Source organism: Rhinolophus sinicus, chromosome 14 (genome assembly GCF_057876585.1).
Source record: "Rhinolophus sinicus isolate RSI-liver-muscle chromosome 14, RSI-T2T, whole genome shotgun sequence".
Taxonomy (NCBI): domain Eukaryota; kingdom Metazoa; phylum Chordata; class Mammalia; order Chiroptera; family Rhinolophidae; genus Rhinolophus; species Rhinolophus sinicus.
Window position 1 is genome coordinate 92179092 of NC_142514.1, and position 22736 is coordinate 92201827.

General features: G+C 47.8%; 2 protein-coding genes across 7 annotated transcripts in view; one reads left to right on the forward strand and one right to left on the reverse strand.

Annotated features, from left to right (window-relative positions):
* The window catches only part of SLC22A23 (solute carrier family 22 member 23), a 182934-nt gene extending 176447 nt beyond the window's left edge, over positions 1–6487 (forward strand). For 2 of the 3 annotated variants that reach the window (XM_019752356.3, XM_074335281.2), the window contains one exon: positions 2095–6487. In XM_019752356.3, the coding sequence (XP_019607915.3) occupies positions 2095–2482 (388 nt within the window). In that variant the 3' untranslated portion in view covers positions 2483–6487. The remainder of the gene's footprint in view (positions 1–2094) is intronic. The other variant, XR_012497347.2, reaches the window with a different exon arrangement.
* The window catches only part of PSMG4 (proteasome assembly chaperone 4), an 82962-nt gene extending 67368 nt beyond the window's left edge, over positions 1–15594 (reverse strand). For 2 of the 4 annotated variants that reach the window (XM_074335287.2, XM_074335286.2), the window contains exons 1-2: positions 15283–15593; positions 11398–11473 (exon numbers count right to left, since the gene is read on the reverse strand). In XM_074335287.2, coding sequence (XP_074191388.1) covers positions 11398–11473; positions 15283–15456 — 250 coding nt within the window. In that variant the 5' untranslated portion in view covers positions 15457–15593. Of the gene's footprint in view, positions 1–8102; positions 8293–11397; positions 11474–15282 lie in introns of those variants that run through there. The other 2 variants (XM_019752358.3, XM_074335285.2) reach the window with 2 other exon arrangements.
* Between the last annotated feature and the right edge of the window lie 7142 nt (positions 15595–22736).

Here is a 22736-nt window from a genome sequence, read left to right on the forward strand (position 1 = left end):
TTTAATTTGGATAAAGCCCATCTGATCTTGTTTTTTCTTATTGCTCCTGCTTTTGATGTCATCTGTAAGAAATCTTTTTCCTAACCTAAGTTCACAAATATTCTTTTCTTCTAGAAGTGTTATAGTTTTAGCTCTTACATTTATGTCTATGATCCATTTGTAGTTCATTTTTGTATATGATGTGCACGTGGATATCCAATTTTCTCAGTACCACTTGTTGAAAAGACTATCTTTTCCCCATTGCATTTGCCTTTGTCAAAAAATCAGTTCACCATAAATATAGGGGTTTATTTCTGAACTGTCAATTCTGTTCCCTTGATCTAGCCATACCCCAATACCACACTGCCTTAATTATTGTAACTTTATCATAAGTTTTGAAATTGGAAAAGTTAGTCCTCAGATTCTGTTATTTTTCAAAATTGTTTATTCTGAGTCCTTTGCATTTCCATATAAATCTTGAGATCAGCTTATCATTTTCTGTAAAAAAAAAAAATCGTATTGCAATTTGATAGGGATTGTGTTGAATCTATAGCTCAATTCAGGAAGAATTGCCATCTTAACAATATTAAGTCTTCCAATCCATGAACATGGAATGTCTCTCCATTTATTTTTATCTTTTTAATTTTCTCTCAGCAACGTTTTGTAGCTTTCATCATACACGTCTTGCATTTCTTTTGTTCTTTATTTCTAAGTATTTTATTCTTTTGATTGTGAATGGAATTTTCTTAATCTCAGCTTCATCTTGTTTGTTGCTAGCATGTAGACATACAGTCAACTTTTACATGTTGATCTTGTGTCCTTGTAGTACTTTTGTAAGTCCGAGGCATCTACAGTGTCAACCTCTCATCCCAGGCTCCTCGGGACCTGGGAGCTCACATCCCTGTCTCCTACACACTGTAGGGGCCTCCTCTCTGCCTAAGCACATCCAGGAATAAAGGTCACTTCACTAAAGGACAGTGCCCAACTACTGAGCAACCAACCGAAATCCACATCCCTGTACCTTCTGCCCAGTGGTCTGGATCTGCTCTTTAAGGAGAGGCAGACAACTGCCTTGAGACAAGACCTCCTCGCCTGGCCCCTTCATTGTGGGCACAGAGCTGACTGTCCAGCCCTGTCTGGCTTGTGCAGTGAGGGCACAGTGGGACCATCACCTCCTGTCACCTGAACACCATGATCCTCTTTACTGCAGCCCAGCACTGCACTGCTTTCTCCATGTCCACATAACACTTTCTCCCCAATAACATACCTTTATGTCAAAATAGATGTTAGAGTTATAACAGTTTTTTCACATATTCTGTATCTACTAATCCCTTTGGGACTTTTGATAAGTTCCTTCCTATGGCAGAGGAGCAGAGGTAAATATGTCAAGCGCTAGGCTTGCATTGAGTACTTGCTGAGCTCAGTAATGCAGTGAATTTCTGTCGGTGCATGGCTTCTGGCAAAACATTTCCCAGAGATGGGACAGTTTCCACTGGTAGCATGCAGAATGATTTTAGGAAATACATGGGACACAACAATAAATAACATCTACTCACAGTGAGAAAATTACTATCTTTTATAGTATCTTCCAATCTCTCTGATTGTGGCAAGGAGAGAACAGCTGTAAGTGTTGGTATGTCTTTAATGACTCTTTAATCCGAGTCCTCCTCCACCCCACCCTCACTCCCACCACAATGCCGCTTTTCCAAAGGAAGGGCAAGCCTTGGGAAGATAGCATAATTTAATGATACTGTTTTTCATTGTACGTATATTATTTATGGCAAGTGACACTGGTTTTCCATTTACAGTGATTATAAAGTTGTCTTTCAAAATAAAGTAAAAAGTTCTGAGTTGATGAGGAAACTGTTACCTGAACTAGAGGTGGTGTACAGATACGGCCCAGGTGAAGGTGCTTTGGGATGTCCCACTTGCGGGAGGCTGCACTGGTGTGGGGCCCAGGGCCCTGGTGGCCACCGCCCAAGCTGGGCTTCTCCAGTCGGCCATGAACTTACCCTGTGACCCCGGTCAAGCCGTGTCCACACTCTGGGGTCACTGTGCCCCTGTGCACCTGGGTCTGACCATGGACACTGACCGTGTGCTCGCGCCCTCCTGCAGGTGCGGCGGGCTGGGGCTGGTGCTGGCCAGCGCGGGCTTCGGCATGCTGACGGCACCCATCATCGAGCTGCACAATCAGAAAGGCTACTTCCTGCACCACATCATCTTCGCCTGCTGCACGCTCATCTGCATCATCTGCATCCTCCTGCTGCCTGAGAGCCGGAACCAGAACCTGCCCGAGAACATCTCCAACGGGGAGCACTACACGCGGCAGCCGCTCCTGCCGCACAAGAAGGGGGAGCAGCCCCTCCTGCTCACCAACGCCGAGCTCAAGGACTACTCCGGCCTCCATGACGTGGCCGCTGCCTCCGCTGCGGGAGAGGGGCTGCCTGACAATGCCACGGCCAACGGCATGAAGTCCTGTAGCTCTGGGCACGGCCTGCCCTGAAGGGGGCGCTGTGGGTTCCCAGGTTCAGGGGCTGTTTGGGCACAGGCTTACAGACAGGGACCTACACGTGGCCAGGGCAGGAAAACCCGACTCTGACGCCACCGAATCATGAGACTTTCAACTGGTGTGGGGAAATTCTGTCTTTCCAAAACTCTAAGGATCGTGTGTTTGAGGAAGCAAACTCTTTGGAAATAACCCTTCAAAAACTTTCTTTTCTGCCATTAAATGTTTGTATTTATTTTGGTCATTTTTACGAGAAGCACTTTATTCCCTTTCCTCTCACTGATCTTGAAATGGAAGCACCTTCTTTGGAAGAGGGACCCAGTTGCCCGAGGAAGATGCTGTAAGTAACAGAGCACATCAGCCAGTCTCCTCTCTGCAGGGCAGCCGACCGCTCTCACCCAGTCCCTCAGAGCAACCAGATGTCACCTCTGCCAGCCAGAGCAGCGTCCCAAGGCTGCCTGCCTGTGTACAGAGACCCAGCCGATCATGGAACAGTTCCATGACTGCAGTTTAGACAGAGTGAAATGTAAATGATTAGGTTTTTGCTAGAGACTCTGTGTATGGTTTGTAAAGGTTTTTCTCTATTTGTAAGGTCAGAGCTTCTGTTCCATGTGTTGGGGGAAAGCTGCTCACAAACATCATTAAAACCAGCTTAGTGTTTCCTTCGAGACCATCCTGTTATACTTGATGCTGGAAGCTCTTTAGGATAAAGCTTAAGCATTTCAGCCCAAATCTTAAACAATTAGTGGTAATGTCACCAGTCTTCTGACACAAGTTTGCCTAGTTAAGATAGATCACAACTAGCCAATGTGTTGAGGTCTGAGACATGTTAACATTATTAATATTCCTTCCCAGATTTAGCTCCAGCAGAAAAGTTCCCTCTTCCACAGTAAACATGGCTACTTTCTGGACTAAAACCAATAGGAAAGAACTGAAATAGACGACTAAGACAAACCCGCAGAAGGGAGGGGTGCTCTCCCAAATATGGCCCGTCGCCCACATCTCAAGCACACACCATGTAGAAATCACCAGCTTGGATGACTGTCAGCTCTCACTGACTTCACACTGAGAGACTGCAAAGCCTGTGGGAGGCAGTCCCCCTCATGTCTGCCTTTGCCTACTTCCTGTCACTTTTGTCAGTACAGTGGTAGGGCTTAGGGCAAGGAGTGGGGTTCTCACTGGTTAGTCCAACTGACCTCCAGCCTCTTAAAGCATCAAGACCAATTGAGAGAAAGCAATAACTCACCAAAGTTTAACTCTTACCCCCGTCCCCAATATCCAAGGGTTCTCCATTGTGTTCTTCATTTTGTTCCAGACAATGAAGGCTTCCTCTTGCCTTTTCACATCAGGTTTTCTCCACCTGTCTGAGGCGTGTTTCAGAGGAAACTTGGAGGGCCTCCTCGAAGACTCCCAGGTGACCACTAAGAAACAAGCTTCATTGGCACAGGCAGGCGCCACCTTGTAGCAACATAGGCACCTGATATTTTGGACAGCCTAGGTTCCTTCTAGAATTGTCCACCTCCCCACTTTGTGACATGTGTCTTTGCCATGGGCTCTGTTCTTCCAGGGGAATCGTAGTCTCGGGTCTGTGTGACCCCCAGCTGACAGTTACTAGAACTCAGAGGGCCTAAAAAGAGGTTGACTCAAGTTCCCTTTCTCCCCTTCCAGCTTTCTACTTGTTCTACTTGTTACTGTCTCCACCCACCACTCTCCTCCAAATCTGGTAGAAATCAACAGGAGCCTGCTGACTTGATAACAACATTGTGAGGAGGTGAACACGCTTGCAGGCATGTGTGATTCCAGTGAGTAAACCACACGTTCTCTGTCTCATCAGTGGGGCCTGGGGTGTCCAGCCTTGTCCAAGGGCCGGCTGCCCGGGAAGGCCAGCCCTCTGGCCAGTGTCCCCAGCTCCACCTGCTCCAAGCCCAGCTCATCTTGCTTTCCCTCATCTCTTTTAAGTCACTTTTGTTCCATGTTTCAATGTTAGTCACATTCACCTTACTTTAAAAAGGCCTTTACAAATGTGCAGCCTTCGCGTGCCAAACTTGTGAAATACCCTTTGCCTTCTTTAGAGTACTTGGCAGAAAGCCACCTGGCAGCAAGACCCATTAAGTCCAAGACACGACATATGCAGTGGCCAAGCCATTGGGCAGTTGGGGAAGGTGGGAAGGAGCCAGTGAGGTCCTGGGCCTGCACCTGCCAGGCATACATCTGCATCCATCACCCCAGCACTAGGACATCTTGCAGTCCCTTTACTATACAACAGAAGGACTTGTGAGACCTTCTTTAAGAAACATTGAAGCTATGGAGTGCTGCCGGTTATGCCTAGGAAGGCGGAGGCAAGGAACAGCACTTACAAACTCCACAGTCTCTAATCTCCATCTTAAATGACAATAAAAATACTGGTCTAGCGGAGACAGTCATCACTGTCACTTCAGCAATCAGAACTAACTCATGGATGACGAGAAGCTAGCTGTGGGGACTGGGTTCTTGGGACGTGGACGTGAATGAGGTTGACTTGCCGACATTTGATACCGTGTTTCCCCGGAACTAAGACCTAGCCAGACAATCAGCTCTAATGCGTCTTTTGGAGCAAAAATTAATATAAGCCCTGGTCTTATTTTACTATAAAACTGGGTGTTATATAAGGCCGGGTCTTTTATTAATTTTTGCTCCAAAAGACGCATTAGAGCTGACTGTCCGGCTAGGTCTTAGTTCCGGGGAAACACAGTAGGTGACATCTCTGGGCAAAGAGGTCTCATAGCTCTTCTCTCCCGGCAGCCTCAGGATTAGGCTGAGCTCCTGTTCTGTTGCTAGTTCAGCTTAAGGATATCTGAAGCTCTTGAGGAACACCTTTATGAAATGTAGCCAAAGCAGAAAAGCTTCCCTGTGGGCTGAGCCCCATGGAATCCCACAGCACGTGGGCAAGGCAGCAGGGGCCCACCGGAGCGTGACACATGTTCGGTCCTGCCTTGCTCTGCGTGGGAAGGGTCTGCGGCCACCAGCGACCTAGCACCTGCTGCTCGTGCTTGGACTCCTCAGTCCCGTGTCCTTCATGGTCAGTAGGGAAACACTTCTCAGGCACCTGCCGTTTCAAGTCTGCCCTGCCTACCACGTCCACCCCCGCTGCCCGGGGAAACAGTCCCGGGTATGTGCTGCAGCTACTCTCCTGTACCAGCCACTCCTGCATCCTGCTGTCTCATCAGGGATCTGTGATCCCTTTTCAATAAAAGTTACGCACAAATGTGAACACCTGAGGTGAATCCAGGGCTGGAGAGCTCATTTGTTCTTTTCCAGACGTCAGTAATAACTCGTATCAAATACCCTAAATACTAGCACCCAAAACAAATAAGAAAAAGTTTTAAATGTTTTGTTTTCTAAAGGAGTATAATCACTTGCAACTAGAGGAAAGGGGCTGGTAAGTTGTTTTGGCCACAACAGAAAGCAAAAATAAACCTTGTAAAGGAAGTATTGCACTCAAACATTACCACTTCCTAGAGCCAAACAAATGACTGATGTGCCATTAAATGAATTGTGACCATCACATCGCCAGCCCCTAGGTGGCGCACGTGCTGGGGCCGGCCCACACTTCAACGCTTTCCTTTAAAGGACACCTCACTTTGATGTATTGTTTTGGAAGAGCAGCACAGTGTGTTATGCCTAGTGGGGATACTTCCCTCCCTCTGTCTCTCTACAACCCCAACATTTGAGGTGTCTAGTAAGAACCGTGTTACCATACATGTCACCCGGGATCGCTCTGGAGGTGCTCTTTCATAGCACAAGCCTAAATAGAGTTCTGAACTGTCGTTCAAAGCTAAATGTCTGCATGATGTCGCACCTGTTGTACCTTTGGGGAAAATTTGTATGTAAATGTACAGAAATAAAAATGTTGCCCCGTTAACAAATTTCCTCTGCAATGTCTTCCCTCCTACCTCATCTGATGGTATCCAATGAAGGGCATTTCACGACCATTGACTACAAGTAATAAAAACTGTTGATTCAGCTCTTGCTGCGTCCCTACTTTGGCGCCTCTGTAAACCGAGTCTCCGCTCTGCCTGGGAACGGTGGGTGGTCTCTCATCTGCTTGCACAGTCCTAGTCTTAAAGGCAGGCAGAGGCAGAGGTAGGATTAAACATACTGTTTATTTAGTGCCCGTCTCAGACCCCTGAGAAAGGGCCATCAGGAAGTTTAAGAGTTCTTTTCTCTTGTCTGTTGATGTCCTGCTAACCCATGGCCTGCAAGTTCCTAGAGAGGCCAAGAAATGATTATCTTACACTGTGACTCTGTGAGGAAAGACTGGTAACCCAAAACGCTCTTCTTTAATGTAGTATTTTTTAACAAGAAAATAATGTTTCTCTAATAAAGTATTTATACCAAACTCTTCTCTCCATAGCCCTGATTTTGTGTTACTTACTTTTCCTAGAGAGGTGTCCACTGTGCTTCCTAGCTACGATAACGCTGGCTGAAGCCTGAGGTTAGTCCAGGACGTCTGCTAAAGAGGGAAGCATCTTAAACCCCAGACGTACTCCTCTCAAGTGCCTTAATGTCCTGGTCAAAGTGTCACCACCAGTGGCTGCTTACCACTGGCTCAGTGTGAGCCCTTTGCCACTGCATGAAGAGTGTTACAGAGCCCTAAACCTCTTCTAGTAACAAGAGGGGTCCAGCTGGACCCCAAAGATTAGAAAGTTCTTTTCTGGTGGTCTTCAACTTGCCCATGCTGAGAAGCACCTAGGGAGCTTTTCAACCTGGCCAAAGCCTGGGCCCCAGGTCATCTGAATCTCTGGGGAAGGGTCAGGCATAGGCAACCTGTGAACACTCCCCCCAGAGATCCTAATGTGAAATCAGGATCAGGAGCCACTGACCCATAAAATACTGGCTTTTGGGGAAAGATGTGAAAACAAAATGTGTAGCATGTGGCACTACACATTTTGGAATCCATTTCAAGGGGCAGGCAAAAAAAAAGGCTAAGGATTAAAGATGGCCACAGCAGGTACCTAGAACTTGAGCAAAAAAGAGAAGGGAGAAGGAAAGACAGTGATAACAGGCAGAGTAAGCATCTGGATCCACAAAAATGAAGCAGGTAAAACCATAATTAACATCTTAATTGCCATGGCACTTAAAGTTTGCAAAGTATATCTGTGTATTTAATCCTAACAATAACCCAGCAGAGTGGAGATTATTCAAGGCCCAGCACAATTAGAGACCACCAAGTCCACAAATCTAGTGAGCAGCGAGGAGCGGGCTCGTAGCCGGGCCTAAGGGAGAGCAGAGTAGGAAGAGATATGTTGGGGAAGGACGTGGCTGCAACTGGAAGGAAAGGAGATAACCTGAAGCATATTTTATAAAGACATTACTTCAATTCTAATTGGAAATGGACACAACAGAATCATGACAAATTTAACCCTTCAATCTAATCAGCCCCCTTCAATTCCAACAAAATCTCATTGTAACCCCTTTGCTCCATTATTTAGCAGTCACAAGGAAACTACTGCACATTTTGCTTTTCTCCTTCCCCAGCTAGATCAATCACAGCCTTGTGGCCCACATGCTGGTGAGGGGAAGAAGGAAAATTAATAAGATCAATCCTTTAACAACACATCAACCTGGTGACAAACTGTGAAATTCAATCCATTTATTTAAATGTATATTTTACATAAGTTACAAATCCTCACTTTTGCGACTCAGCTAGAACTTTTCGGGAAAAGCCTCCATTTCTTCCTTGATCCTGTTTTCTACAAGTAATGCGAAGTTACTCTCTGTGTTTTGAAGGTTATAGCTGACAAACACCTGCTTGTTGGTCTTCCTGGCTAAAAAGAAAACACATCGACACAGCCATGAATGAAATACCAGAGGTTCTGTGTCCCTCATGCCTACATTACAGCTGAGAAATGCCTGGAAGAGAACAGGGTTTCAGGGAGAGAAGAAAGTGCTAATTTTTATGGCTCTCCACAGGCAGCTGCTGCAAATGCAGACTACAGTCATCTGGACCCTCTCCTAGCCTCTAGAACCGGGGTTCTTCAAGTGTGGTGCCCACATCAGCAGCATCCCTGGGAACCTGGCAGACATGCAGATTCTCAGCTCTGCCCCACCCCCAGGCCAACTGAATCAGAGGCTGGGGTTGGGGCCAGCAATCCATGCCCAGGAGCCTCTCAGGGGATCCAAAAACTGACGCTAAGAACCTACATAGATGGTTGATTGGTTTTCCTTTTCAAAAATACCGATAACATTAAAGTATTTAAAATATTAAAGTTCGCATTCAGTACTACCCTCCCAGTTCTACCCTCCTCCCAGAGATAATCCTACAGTTCTACATTTCTGTGCATGTATGTACACACACACACACACACACAAGTGTCTACTTTCCAATTCGATCCTGAATACATGTTTCAGCCCCTGACTCCAGAAGCAATAACAGTTGAGCTGTACTGCTCCCAAGACGGAAACCAAGCAGACTCACATGCCCACAACCTGAGCAACAAGACAAGCATCCCGCAGACAAGTCAGGGGGTCAGCCTGAGCAGTTAGACACTGCGCCTGCACTGGAGCTGGCACCTCCTCCCTGGGCCTCACCCCATACACAGGGCAGGTGCAAACTCCCCTCTGCACAGAGGCACGCACCCCAGACTTCAGCTGACCAGCCAGCCCTAGCATCAAAGGCAAAAGGTGCTGAGGTGAGGAGGTGAGGCTGAAGCCTGTCAAGTCACACCCGCTCGATGGTAGAATATTCAGTCCCCGAAGAGGGCTATTCTGATCCCAACTGCTCTACTTTCTAAGACAGGGTCTTACAGGGAGCAAAAACATGTCTTCCTGCATTGTCTGCCTAGCAGACCCAGCTCTGCCCTCCAGAGCTACACAGAGTGAGGGGGTCCCCATCCACACTACAGCCCTCCAATGCTTCCAAGGTTACTTAGGACCCTCTAGATCATCTCTTTTCCAACTTCTTTTCATCTTCCTTAGAAGATAATGTTTCGGGACAATGCTCTCTTCTCATTATCCCTCTAGACAACTAACAATGATTAATAATGCATTTTCAACTAATATGCATAATAATAATAATGCATTTTGCAGGGATGCACTGGATACCCCCTTCGTGATCTTAACACCGTGAGTGTCACCAGCCTTTGGTGATAGCAGCAGCCACATTACAACACTGACTTTTCAAGCTTTTTCTGTGTGCCTAACCTTGTTGGGCAATGGCTGAGAGCTGCCAGTTTTTGCTAATATAGGCAGGATGGGACTGTTTGTTACTATTTGACTTTAATAAGTTGGTAAGGATATTATTTTTTGTTTGTTCTATTTCAATTGGTGTAAATTATTGTAAATTGATGTAAACTACATGAGAGGAAAATGTTAATTTTAAAAAGCCCCAACATTTACACAAAACTCAAAAACAAAACAAAAAACAGAACCCTAGTTTTTTGCATACAAACTGCTAGGCCTCCATCTCAAGGACAGCCAAGAGCCCATCTTACTTTATCGGCATAAACAATTAATTTGTGGCACGCCAAAGAAGCTCTCGCCACCCTGCACGACCGCAATCTGTCATCCACACTGGTGACCCACCCAGTTTTCTGTCCCTAGAACTATGAACACCCCCAAGTTTTCACCGGACCAGGCAGGGCACAGGACGGTCTGTGTGACACAGGAGCATTATCCCTTAAACTGGCAATATACAGTGAAGCACGTGGAAGCAATCGTGTCTGCAACTTACTTTCATGTGATTCAGAAAAAACAATGATGTGAACACACAGAGGGGATGATAACAGCTGGGAATCTGGGTGAAGGCTAAGCAGGAATTTTGCATCTTTTCTTGCAACTTTTCTAAAGTAAATTTAAAATTACTTCCTAATAAAAAGTTACCAAAATAATCTACTAGTCAAGTTTCTGTAAGTTCAGGCTGAAGAAAAAGTACAGTAACTGCAGCTGCCTTCGTGGTCTCCACCCTATCCGTGCAGAGAACTCAGTGTGGCAAGTCTAGGCCGACCTGCCCTCAACCCGCCCACGACACCCGGATCCACCTGAACTGTGTGGCTGAGCTGTTTACATGGGTACATTCCAGAGGGACTGACATATCAATTCCCACTTACCAGGGATCAGGTGGATAGAACGGTCAACACAACTAAAATACAGGGGCTGAGTCCCATTAGCCATGCACCCCCAGCACCAGCTCAGGGCTCCAGAACTGGCACAAGCACTGAACTGCCTGGGAACACGGTAAACGGGAAGACTGAAGGAGACGGAGGGCGCCCTACTGTTCAAGGTCCCTGGGCAACCTGTGATGACCTGGTGACTGTGCACACTGGCCAAGGGCAGAACACATGCTGTCCTTACCTGAACTACCTGCTTATTTACAGGAAGTGTGTTAGGGCTGCAGGAGAGGGTAGAGCTTTCAACCTCATGATCTTAACACTGGCTCTACGTCACACTCAAGCCAGGCCAGTCTCCTTCTGAACTCTGAATGATGTCACAGGGAGCGAAAGCCAATCCCTCCTGCGTGCTGCTGGCACCCTGCTCCACAGGCTCCACTGAATCCATGGGGACATCCAGGAGGCTACCTGCAGCCGCTGCCCACTGGGTGCTGTGGGGATCATTCACACTCTCCCCCCAAGAGTTGGAAATGTGCATATAGAAGGGAGCTAAATCACCTGTCACTCATCGGCTTAGATGACAGCCAAGGATATGGGAGTCCCCTGGGAACATGCTGGCCCTGAAACAGCAGTGGAACCACGTGGGCATGGATACGCTCTCCTTAAACAAAACCCAATATACAAAGGTCTGAGCTTATCCCATAGTGCTGAGTTGGTTTATCTCTCAGTATAAATACCCTTTATTTCTACAGTGACCTGCCTCGTGGTTCCATTAAACAGTGAGGCCCCATCGGCTGCTCTTGCAGCCCCACTGTGGGTACATACCTAAGCGTTGGGCAAGGCCAGTGGAGGTCGTGTCGGAAGTGTCTCCGAGGAGAGAGGTGGACACCGGGATGGAGTCCTAAAAGAAAAACAGAGAATGCAATGCTGCTTCTCCATCAGCCAAACTTCTATGGCTTCTGATTCTGCACAAAGGTTGTAGTGCAGAATCCTGGGAGGTAGACACATCTGCCAAGAAAAAGGTCTGGCACTGTGTCAACAGCCAGGTAAGTTGACCTTCTAATGCATATGAGGTAGTACAACTGGGAAAGATGAAGAGAAGTCACCTGAAGATGGCATCACAGTGCTGTCAATAAGTTCTAGGACTTATTCCACATAAAGTGTTTTAGTGTTGGAACCTCCAAAGCATGCTGAAGGGCAACATGACGACCAAGAGGGAAGCACACAAGATCATTAAGGCCACCAAGAAGAAAGCTATCAGAGTCTGAGCCAAGTGCCTCCAGCTCCCTCTCGCCCCCATGGTAGCCAGCAACGGAGAAGACATGACATCTAATCTCCTCAGCTGGACCTGTACGAGAACACACAGCTCCACTCTCCTGAGAGTATCTGAGCTCCTCAAGGTCAACAAGAGCCCTGGGATTTTGCAAACGGGCACCAGTCATCAGCATCCAAATTTCTGAATATACTCAGCCAATCCTCATCTCAGATAAGAAGCAATGAAACTAAAGATAAATAAATGTGGCCCTTCTGAAATCTAGAGCTAATCTTACTTCCAATTACTTTGGAAGTAATCTCCCTAACCATTAAAAAGGTCTAACTTAAAAGGAAAAAACCACCAACCCATAATATGACCAAAATTACTTTTATGGTGAACAGAGCACAGATCAGAGACTGCTCCATATCTCCTAAGGGCTCAAAGTCACTTCAATACAGACAGAACTTGTTCAGGTCTATTAAAAACAATCAAACAGCACTGGATACAAATGAAAGCTTTACTACACATTTTTTGTTTCTTGAAAAAGGTACAAAAATATGATCTTAATGAATTTGTTTACAGCTTTCAAGTTCAACATTTAACTGTTAATAGTATTTACAGTTAAACCTCCTAAAACCAGAAAATCTACCTTAAAGGGTAGCCTTTTCTGACCAAAAACAAAACTAAAAACCCAGTACTGTTACCCTTTGTAATACTTGATTATTTCTTAAGTCATACTATGCCCAGCTGGTCTCCCAGGCAGACCCATGCCTCGATGGTTTTACTGTGGCTGGAGCACCACCTTCCACTCACCCAGGTGGGCCAGACGCATCCTAGATTATCTGAGTACACAGGGTCCCACACCCCATCTTCCTTGGTCCCAGGCCAACTGCCCTCAGCATGGCGGGGCCCTGCAGCATCGTAGCTCTGCAGCCTCTCTAGGCAGCACAAACAGACCTGCTTGATGCAAGGCGGGCCACCTGGAAGAGCAACAGAGTTGTGTGGTTTCGTTCTACAGGTCTAGTCTTACACGTGGGGCTTTAGAGGGCAGGGAGGAGGGGGAGACCTCACAGACCCTTCAGTGCCATCCTCCACTAAGAAGAGCCAGATGGCAAACCATGAAGTTTTTATGGACCACAAGGTCCAGGAGCAACTGCCAAACTCTGCCACCGAAGTGCAAAAGCTGTGACAGACACTACTGATTGGATGGGCATAGCTGTGTTCCAACAAAACTTTATCACAAATAGTACACACAGGCCAGCCCACAGGTCAGTCTGCCAAGCCCAGTTCCACAGGAATCTTTGTTTTCCTGCCTTAAGCTTTGGCCTGCACCTCGTCTCTCCAGCTGGCCTGGTCCTCAGCCCCTGAAGGGCAATGTCTGGGCACACAATGTAGCCAGGCAGTGGGAATGATTCCGTTCCTTCTCCTGCCCCAATCTCCATGGAAGGTGACTTTCCAGCTGAGACACTACGCACTACTAAGAGCTATGACTACCGAGTGGTCAGACCACCAAAGCAGCCCACAGGAGGAGCCCTGAAACTGATTCACACTGTCCCCCCACTGAGCAGTCCTGGGCCTCAGGCAGCCCACAGCCTTACACAGGTCTCTGACCACGTCCTTAGGATTAGGAGAGAAAGGTTAGGTGGCTCCAGGGCGCCATGACCTCCAAACACAGCCACACCCATCAAAGGTCTGGAGCAGAAAAATGACATGTCTAACTGCAGTCTGCTGCCCCACGGAGAACTGGCCATAAGGCACTGTTTGGGTTGAACATATCCAAAAAGATATGTCCATGTCCTAAGCCCTAGTACCTGTAGATGTGACTTGATTTAGAAACAGGGCTTTGCAGATAAAAAGATGTAAGTTAAGATGAGGCCATACTGTAATAGGGTGGACCCTTAGTCTATTATGACTCGGGTCCTTATGAGAAGACACACATAGACAGGGACACGCAGAGAAGGCCATGTGACACTGGAAGCAGAGACTGGAGTGATGAAGCTGCAAGCCAAGGAACACCAAGGATTGCCAGCAACACCAGAAGATGGGAGAGAGGCATGGGATAATCTCTCTCTGAGCCTTCAGGACAAACCAGCCCTGCCAACACCTTGATTTCAGACTTCTGGCCTCCAGAACTACAAGAGAATAAATCTCTGTTGTTTTTTAAGCCACCCCGTTTGTGGCACTTCATTACAGCAGCTCTAAGAAAGTAATACAGGAAGCGAAGGGGGAATCAGCCACGGAGGAGGGATGCTGCAGGCCTGGCCCAGGGCGGCAGGCCTGAAGGAGATGAGATGTGGTGGATTCCGTGTATGTTTTTTTTAAGTATGGCTGACATACAATATTAGTTTCAGGTGTACAACATAGTGATGATTATACATTTGTATGCCTTACGATATGATCACCACAGTAAGTCAAGAAAACATCTGTGACCATAGAAAGTTATTACAATACTGTTGACTATATTCACCATGCTATCCATTACATCCCCATGACTGACTTATTTTATAACTGAAAGTTTGTACCTCTTATTCTCCTTCAACTTTTTTACCCATCCCCCTACTCCATTCCCTTCCGGCAACCATCAGTTTGTTCTTTGTATCTATGAATCTGTTTCAGCTTTGTCTGTTTTGGGGTTTGTTTGTCTGGGTTTTTTTTTTAGATTCCACATAAGTCAAATCATACATATTTGTCTTTCTCTGAACACTTAGTATAGACATGTGTGTTCTGAGAGCAGTGCACACAGATTCGCTGCCATTCAGCACGTGGAGTGTGGAAAGGAGGGATCAAGGCCAACTCCTAGGTTCCAGTGGAGCTATCGTAACAGAGATGGGCTGGCTGTTAGAGGAGCAGGTTTGGGGAAAGGAGAGTGTGGTCTTGAATATGCTAGTGTGAGATGCCTGTTAGACTATTAGGTATCTAGTAATAGATGCCTATTAGTACGAGATGCCTATTAGACCTCCAAGTAGAGACACAGGAGTCTGACGTTCAGGAAAGAGGTCTGTACTGGAAACACAGATAAATGTCGGTGTGGTCAATACAGAAAGAGCATGAAAACTACGGGAGATGCCAACCCCAAGGGTGGGAGTGTAACGGGAGAGCAGAGGTCCTACGATGAAGCCCCTGCACACTCCAACCACAGAGATGGGAGCCAGGAGCCAGTAGAGGAGCGGGAACCGAGGGGACAGGCCTGCCTGTGGTCCCACGTGCTGGCATGACCGCACACAGCCCCCCTCCGGGTGGTGAAGGTCCACACAGACCCTCCCTTCCTTAAGACATCACAGGAAGAGTTCTGGAGTGGACCTGGGGCCCGGGCCGCGCCGAGCGCCTTCACTCACCCTCCCGTGCAGTCACTCCGGCCCTCCAACTGGCCGGCCGCCTAGGGGCCGCCCCACCTCCCGCGCCCTCTCCCCTTCTCCACCCCCACTCCGCCCGCCCCAGCCCAGGCCGACACTCACGTAGCGGCTGCACATGGCCACGGCAAGGTTGCGCAGGTGCGGGGTGGCCCCCACCCACAGGAAGAGCGAGTCCGTCAGCCGCATGACGTGGAAGTGAACCAGCTGCTCCCACAGCCTCGCGCTGAAGTTGTGCAGGGACACTTCCCCACCCGCGGAGGCCCACTGCCCCTCCATGCCGCCCGGCGGGCCCCCGGCCCACAGGAGCCGCAACCCTAATCCCCCTTGCGGTCGGTGCAGCGGCTAGACCCGAGCAGGCGAGCGCCGAGCGACCGAGTGTGCCTCCGCTTTCGGTCCCGGGCAGTGGGTGGGGCCTAGGGCGGGAGGGGGCGGGGCCCTAGGGGGCGGGGCCGGGGAGCTCAAACTCGGTGCAGACGGAACCCTGGCGGCGCCATCCCGCCGCCTTCTCCCCGCGCTTCTGCTCCTCGTTGAACGCTGGAGGGAAACCCGCTCTTGTCACCAACCGGGGCAGGCACCTACCGCCGCCCGGCAGAACTCGCCCGCGCTTGTTCCCTTCCTCCGCCACCCCAGTTAGTGCAGACTAGTAGCACTGATGTGCTGGAGCTAGCAGCGACGTCTTCCCAGGTCGTGACACGTCGCCCTACAAAGACAATCCCGTTTTAATTACGTAATTCCTTAAGCACCCGAGAGCAGCCACCACCTATCGTACCATCTTGTGTTTGGATTATCAAACTCTTCCTCCTCCTGGCAGCCTTGTAACTCCAGGCTTCCCTGGACGTAGATAGCCTGAAGAATGGCAACGACGTTGGGAGAAAGCTTCTAAAAAGGAAAATTGCGTGGACTGAGTTGGTGGGAGGATGAGTAGGCACGCTTATGGATTCAGACCCCCCTCCCTCACACACACTCACACACACACACACACACACACACACACACACACACGCAGCTGCAGTTGTGTACAAGCGAACTAATTTTTAACGTCTCTGAGACTCAGTTTCTTCATCTACAAAATAGAAATAATAGGTACCTCTCAGAGAAGTGGAAAGGATTATGAACAAGTACGAGAGAAGCACAGTGAATGGTGGCCATTATCCCTGAGGGACTCTTTAATTTTAGTCACTTTGAGACACTACAAAGTTGAAATAAGGGAGCCTTCAGTTTGTTAAAAGAGATTGCAATAAAAGCAAGCGGTACATTTTGTCAGATTCTGTTACAACTGACTGTTGGATTTTAAGCCAGAACTATCAGTTCTGCTTTTTAAATCTCTAATAGGTCTAAGTTGACTATATTCAAATTTTAAAGAGTAAGTATTCTTATAGGTTTGTCCTATTTGCTAATTATCAGTGATTCAGTAATATAGTTAATTTCCAGGTCAATTTTTAAACAGCTTTATTAAGATATAATTGACATGCAATCATTGCACATATTTAAAGTATATAAATTGAAGTTTTCACATATATATAACCCATGAAACCATGGCTATAATCGAGATAATGAACATGTCCACCACCCCCAAGGTTTCCACAAGCCCCTTTGTAATCCCTCCTGTCTCTCCCCCAACCACGAGTCTGCGTTTTGTCACTACAGATTAGTTTGCATTCTTTAGAGTTTTACATAAATGGAATCATACAATGTGTACTATTTTTTGTCTGCTTTTTCACTCATAATTATTTTGAGATTCATCTAGGTTGTTGGGTGTATGGATAGTTCATTCCTTTTTATTGCTGAGCAGGATGCTATTGGATGGCTATTCCACCGTTGTTTACCCATTCACATGTTGATGTTCATTTGGGCAGTTTCACATTTGGGGATATTACAGTAAAGCTTCTATGAACGTATGTGTACAAGTGAGTCTCTGTAAGGACATATGCTTTCATTTCTCGTAGATAAATACCTAGTAGAATGGTGTCATGCAGGGCGGCCTGCGGGGTCTCTGCTCCTGCTCCCCACATAAGAACACAGGATATGGTGAGGCCAAAAAGGAACACCCACGGAGCCATAAGTAGGGGAGTCATATCACTATATTCTCGCTGGCAGCATCCGCCTCTCTGCAATCCGCTCTTGTTAGCTCAGCCACCATCTTCTTGCTAGCCCCCATTTTCTTCTAGCCTAGCCACAGCAGTTATATTAGTGGCCAATGGCTCACTGCTTACAGCTGACAGCCAACTGGCCACAGCTGATGGCCATCCAATCACAGCTGATGGCCATCCAATCACAGTTGATGGCCATTTACTACCTGAGTCAGCACCTGTCTATGTGAGGTCGAGAGCCTGGAAACTACTTTCTGGGGCTCTGTCCCCACATCCACCCCTACAGGCTCTCGCCTCACAATCTACGCGACAAGCATCTTCTGCGAGGGGCCCTGTGTGAGCAGCCTGGAGGTGAATGCAATATCCTGGACATAGCCAGGCTCTCTGGGCACAGCCAGGGTTTCTCAGGGCACCACCAGTACTTCTGGGCATGGCCAGACTTCCTGGGCTTCTTAGGGTACCACTAGTTTCCCCGGGCACAGCCAGGGTTTCTCAGGGCACCACCAGTGCTTCTGGGCACAGCCAGACTTCCTGGGCTTCTTAGGGTACCACTAGTTTCCCCGGGCACAGCCAGGGTTTCTCAGGGCACTGCCACTCTCTCTCTGGGCACAGCCAGACTTCCTGGACTCAGCCAGGGCATCTCAGGGCACCGCCACTCTCTCTGGGCAAAGCCAGACTTCCTGGACTCAGCCAGGGCTCTCAGGCCACTGCCACTCTTCTGGGCCTCTCAGGGTACCATGCTGGAACAACAGCGGCTCACAGTCAAGGTGCTTAATATTGTCGATGGCGGCCGGTCAAGACACAAAAGCAAACATCCACCAGTTCCACTACATGGTGGTACGTTCCCAAACAAACAGTCAAGCGGTCCATTAAATTAGGGATGGAAGGCAATTCCCCATAGTCCATAGTCATTCGCCAGGGCTGTCCTGGGGGTGAGGGACGACCTTGACCTCACCCTCATCTCCCACGGAGGACTCAGCAAGCCTTTCCTCCTGGGACAAGTCCCTCATCCCAGCTGCCTCAGCAAGAACTTCCCAGCTCACAGGGCCGCAACGACCTTCACTTTCTCTGGCCTGTGCTGGTTGGGGAAACTTCCACGTCTTCCCACCTCTCCACGGGGGTCCAGCTCTCCAGCAGCTGCTCCTCCTGGTCTTCCTGAGACTGAGTGTTCATACACACAAACTGCTCCACCGCCTTTCGGAGAGCTTTGGCAGGCACCGTACCCTGCTCGCTGCGCCATTTGTCGTGCAGGAGACCCTGCTCGCTGCGCCATTTGTCATGCAGGGTGCCAGGCGGGGTCTCAGCTCCCGCTCCCCACATAAGAACGCAGGACACAGCGAGACCAAAAAGGAACATCCACGGAGCCATAAGTAGGGGAGTCATATCGCTATATTCTTGCTGGCAGCTGGGTTGGAGACACAGGAGGCAGGAGCCACACTGTCCACCGTCCTAACAGCAATCCGCTCTTGCCAGCTCAGCCACCATCTTCTTGCTAGCCCCCATTTGCTGCTAGCGTAGCCACAGCAGTTATATTAGTGGCCAATGGCTCACTGGTTACAGCTGACGGCCAACTAGCCACAGCTGATGGCCATCCAATCACAGTTGATGGCCCTTTACTACCTGAGCCAGCACCTTTCTATGTGAGGCCGAGAGCCTGGAAACTGCTTTCTGGGGCTCTGCCCCCACAAAGGGTTGTATCATATAGTAGTTATATGTGTAACTTTTCAAAACCTGACAAACTGTTTCTCACAGTGATTTGCATTTTCTTAAGTTCTAATGAACCTCAATTCATATTTCACATCATACACAAAAATGAATTCAAATGGTTCATGCACCTAAACATAAACCATCAGACTATAAAACTTCTAAAAGAAAACATAGGAGAAAACTTTTGTGACCTTTAGTTAGACAAAGATTTCATGAATAAAACACCAAAAGCATGATCTACAAAAGAGCAAACTGACAAACTGAATTAATGGAGCAGATGATCTCACCCACACCTCAACTCTAATACCCTCTAATGCTTTGTACTCCTAGAAAACAAACACAATTTTTTAAATGGAGAGTTTATATCTAAATGATTTTAAAGAACTGTCTGGGGAAACTTAATAGTTACCACCCTATTGCCTCACTCTCCTCCCCCACATCCACGCAGCGCAGCTCCTCTCTGCTTCTTTGTCTAGGCTCTGAGCATGGCTGGGGAAACCACATGACTCAGTAGGAATGGGTAACAACCAGTAATGCCCCTCAACATCAGCTGCCCTTTAAACACTGCCCTGCCGTCCCTAAATTATGTACTCTCTCGTTTACCCTGAGGACTATGCTCTTCAAGCCCTAACCCTACAAACCCAAGTTCAGCAGACGACCCTGCTTCTGATTCTATAAAGAAAACAGAGGTTATCAGGCTTGATTTTCCCAATTCCTTGTCCCTCTACTCAAACCCTCATCTTCATCTGATCCCATTCTTACCTCCTCCTACTTCTCATTACAGTGAAAGATGCCCCTCCTCTTGTCAAAGTTTAATCTGTCTACTTGTGCTCTGACCCTATCCTTCTCCACGTCCTCAGGAACCTCTCTCCATCAACTATGGTGGACTCTGAGATGTGCCTCCTACATCCCCTTTCAAGAAAGGACTTCTTGTCCCAGCTGCTGGAAATGCTGTTAGCAGAATTCTTCTGCTGTGGCCTCCTTCAGAGTCTGCACGCACTTCCTAGGGCAGCCCGTATCCAATGACTCATGGAGGTAGTAGAATAAAGGCAAGGCCATTTTGACCCAGGGCAGGACAACTGTGATGAGCCACTTTCACTCCAGAGCATCTGTGGGATCAGCTGAGGCTGACTACTACAAGGGTAGTATTTACTTTACACCATCAGAAGAAATCAAGGACAAATGAACAGGAGGCTGAGTGCAGTCATCCTAATAAATTCTTATGGTCCTTTGATCAGTTTCCAGACCTGGCACTCAGTAACTGAAGAGGTGGCCAGGTCCCCTGCAACACCGTGGCAAGTATACACAGTATTACTGCCCAGCCCTTCTCCAAAGGGTCCAATGACCAATTATTCAGGTAACAATATACTAGGTAAAGAGGAAGACCCAAATATTCCAAGGGTCAGAGTTGGAATTGAGTTCTGGAGACCTGAAGTGTCATCAATGTCCTCCTGCTACAGTGGGAACATACAGGAACCAGAAAACAAATGGAGTCCTGGCCAAGGAGCCATTGGGTCTACAGACCTATCTGGGGTCATTTGCCTGGTCCCTGAATATATAGTTGGAATAGACATAGTTGGAAGTTGGTACAGTCACCACATCGAGTCCTTGGCCTATGAGTTAAGAGCTATCATAGTGGAGAAAGCCAAGTGGAAGACTATGAAACTGCCCCTTCCTGAGCCAATCAATATTGCATCCAGGGGAGGATGGTGAAAATTAGTGCCACCTTTGGGGACCAAAGGATGCAGTAGTGGTGGTCCTCATCATATACTCTACTTCACCATCTGAATCCTGGAAGATGGCAGTAGACTACCATACTCAGCCAAGAAGTAGTGCCAATTACAGCTGCCATAGCAGATGTGGTATCTTTGGTAGAGCAATATAATAAGGCCTCAGGTACATGGTATATGACCAAGGATTTGGGAAATGCATTCTTTTCTATTCCAATCAGAAAAGAGGAGCAGAAAGAGTTTGCATTTACATGGGATGAACAGAAATATTCATTTATAGTTTTGCCCAAGACTACGTTAATTCTTCACCTATCAGAATGTAGTTTTGAGAGACTATACTGTCTAGACATTCTACATAATATCACATTGATGCATTATATCATTGTCACCTCAGTTCACCAATGCCCTGTCTTTGGTTCACACTTATGGCCATATGGGGATCCCACAGAAATAGCTGAAGAATGAGGTAAACACCTGAGTTTGGTTCTTGGATGGGTCGGTGTGGGGATACAAGCTACAAATGGATGGCAGCTGCACTACAGCCTCACTCTAGCATTGCACCTAGCTGTCCATCTTGCTGCTGCCACCACCAAATGTCCTAACTACCAACAGAGATCTAGGCTTAGGCTCTGTTATGGCACCATCCGCATGGTAGCAAGTTGGTAATGTTGGGCTCTTTCCAGCCAGAGGGGCCAACAATTTGTTCTGACAGGAAAATAACCATGTTCCAGGTATGGGATTTCCCTCCCTGTCCACAGAGCCGCAGATGGAGCCGTTATGTGAGTACTTTCAGAGAGTATGGTCCTCCTGCATGGATTTTGTACAACATCACATGAGGTAGGAGAGTGGGCCCAGACCCATTCCAACCACTGCTCATACCACACTGTATGCAACCCACAAGCTGCTGCCCACAGAAGGTAGAAATGCTCAGAAATGATCATTTAGAAGGATGGAGAGTTGTCTTCCAGGACCCTGTATACAACTTAAACCAAAGTTTGTGTGATGCTGTGTCTCCAGCAAGAAAACCTCATGAGTCAGGGATCCAAGAAGTGGAAGCTGCAGCAACCTCAACTCCCATCGTTCCCAACAGCACATTTAGGGGATTGTGCTTCCCAAACAGATTAGGGGTTCTGTTTCCCAAAAGGAGGACACTTCCACCAGGGGACACAGCAACAGTTCCACTAAGCTGTGTTATGGCTGCCACCGGGCACTTGGGGCTCCTGTGTCCAGAGTCCAGCAAGTTGGAAAAGAGTCACCATCCTGACAGGGGAAATCCACCCTGATCATCAGGAGGAGATAGGGCTTATCACCCAGTGGGGACGGGGAGGAAAATGTCTGACACCCAGGTGATGTGCGTGGGTACTATTTGGTACTACCTTGTGCAATTGTGACAGTTAATGGACCAAACTGCAACTCTGGCCCAGGGCACACCCTCCTTCTTGTAAAAAATTGCTGTCCAGCTACTGGGAGAATGGGGCCTTCCAGGGTCAAGCCCTTCAGAATTATTTCAGCTACCATGAGCTGTTTTGCCCAAAGGTCTTTCCTGAGGTGGCTCTCTAATGGGAGGCAAGAAAATGAAGATGCAAACAATTTGGCCCAACACAGTCAATTCCAACAGCCATTGTAGCTCCAGAGCGGCCCAAGGAGTCAACTGAAGCTTTTGGGTCTACATCGTAACTTTCCTTCTCCGTTTACCCAATCCTACTTCTTCTCCCGCCCTTCCATAAGTGTCAATTCCAAGGGTACTTCTAATAAATATTCATACTGAACTCTCTGAATTTGCTCTCTGGAGAACCCAACCTGAGACAGGCTTCGTCTGTGGTCTTTTCTTATCTCACTTTATGCATTCCCTGGGCAATTTCTCCCATGGCCATGATTTTGCTCGTCACCTAATTTCTAAAGCATGTATCTACAGCCAGCCTTGCTCTTCTTAGCGCCACATACATACCCAACTGGCCATCACTGCCTACATGTCCCCTAACACCTGGACCCTTAGCACGTCGACACCCCATCTCTTGCATCCCCTCCC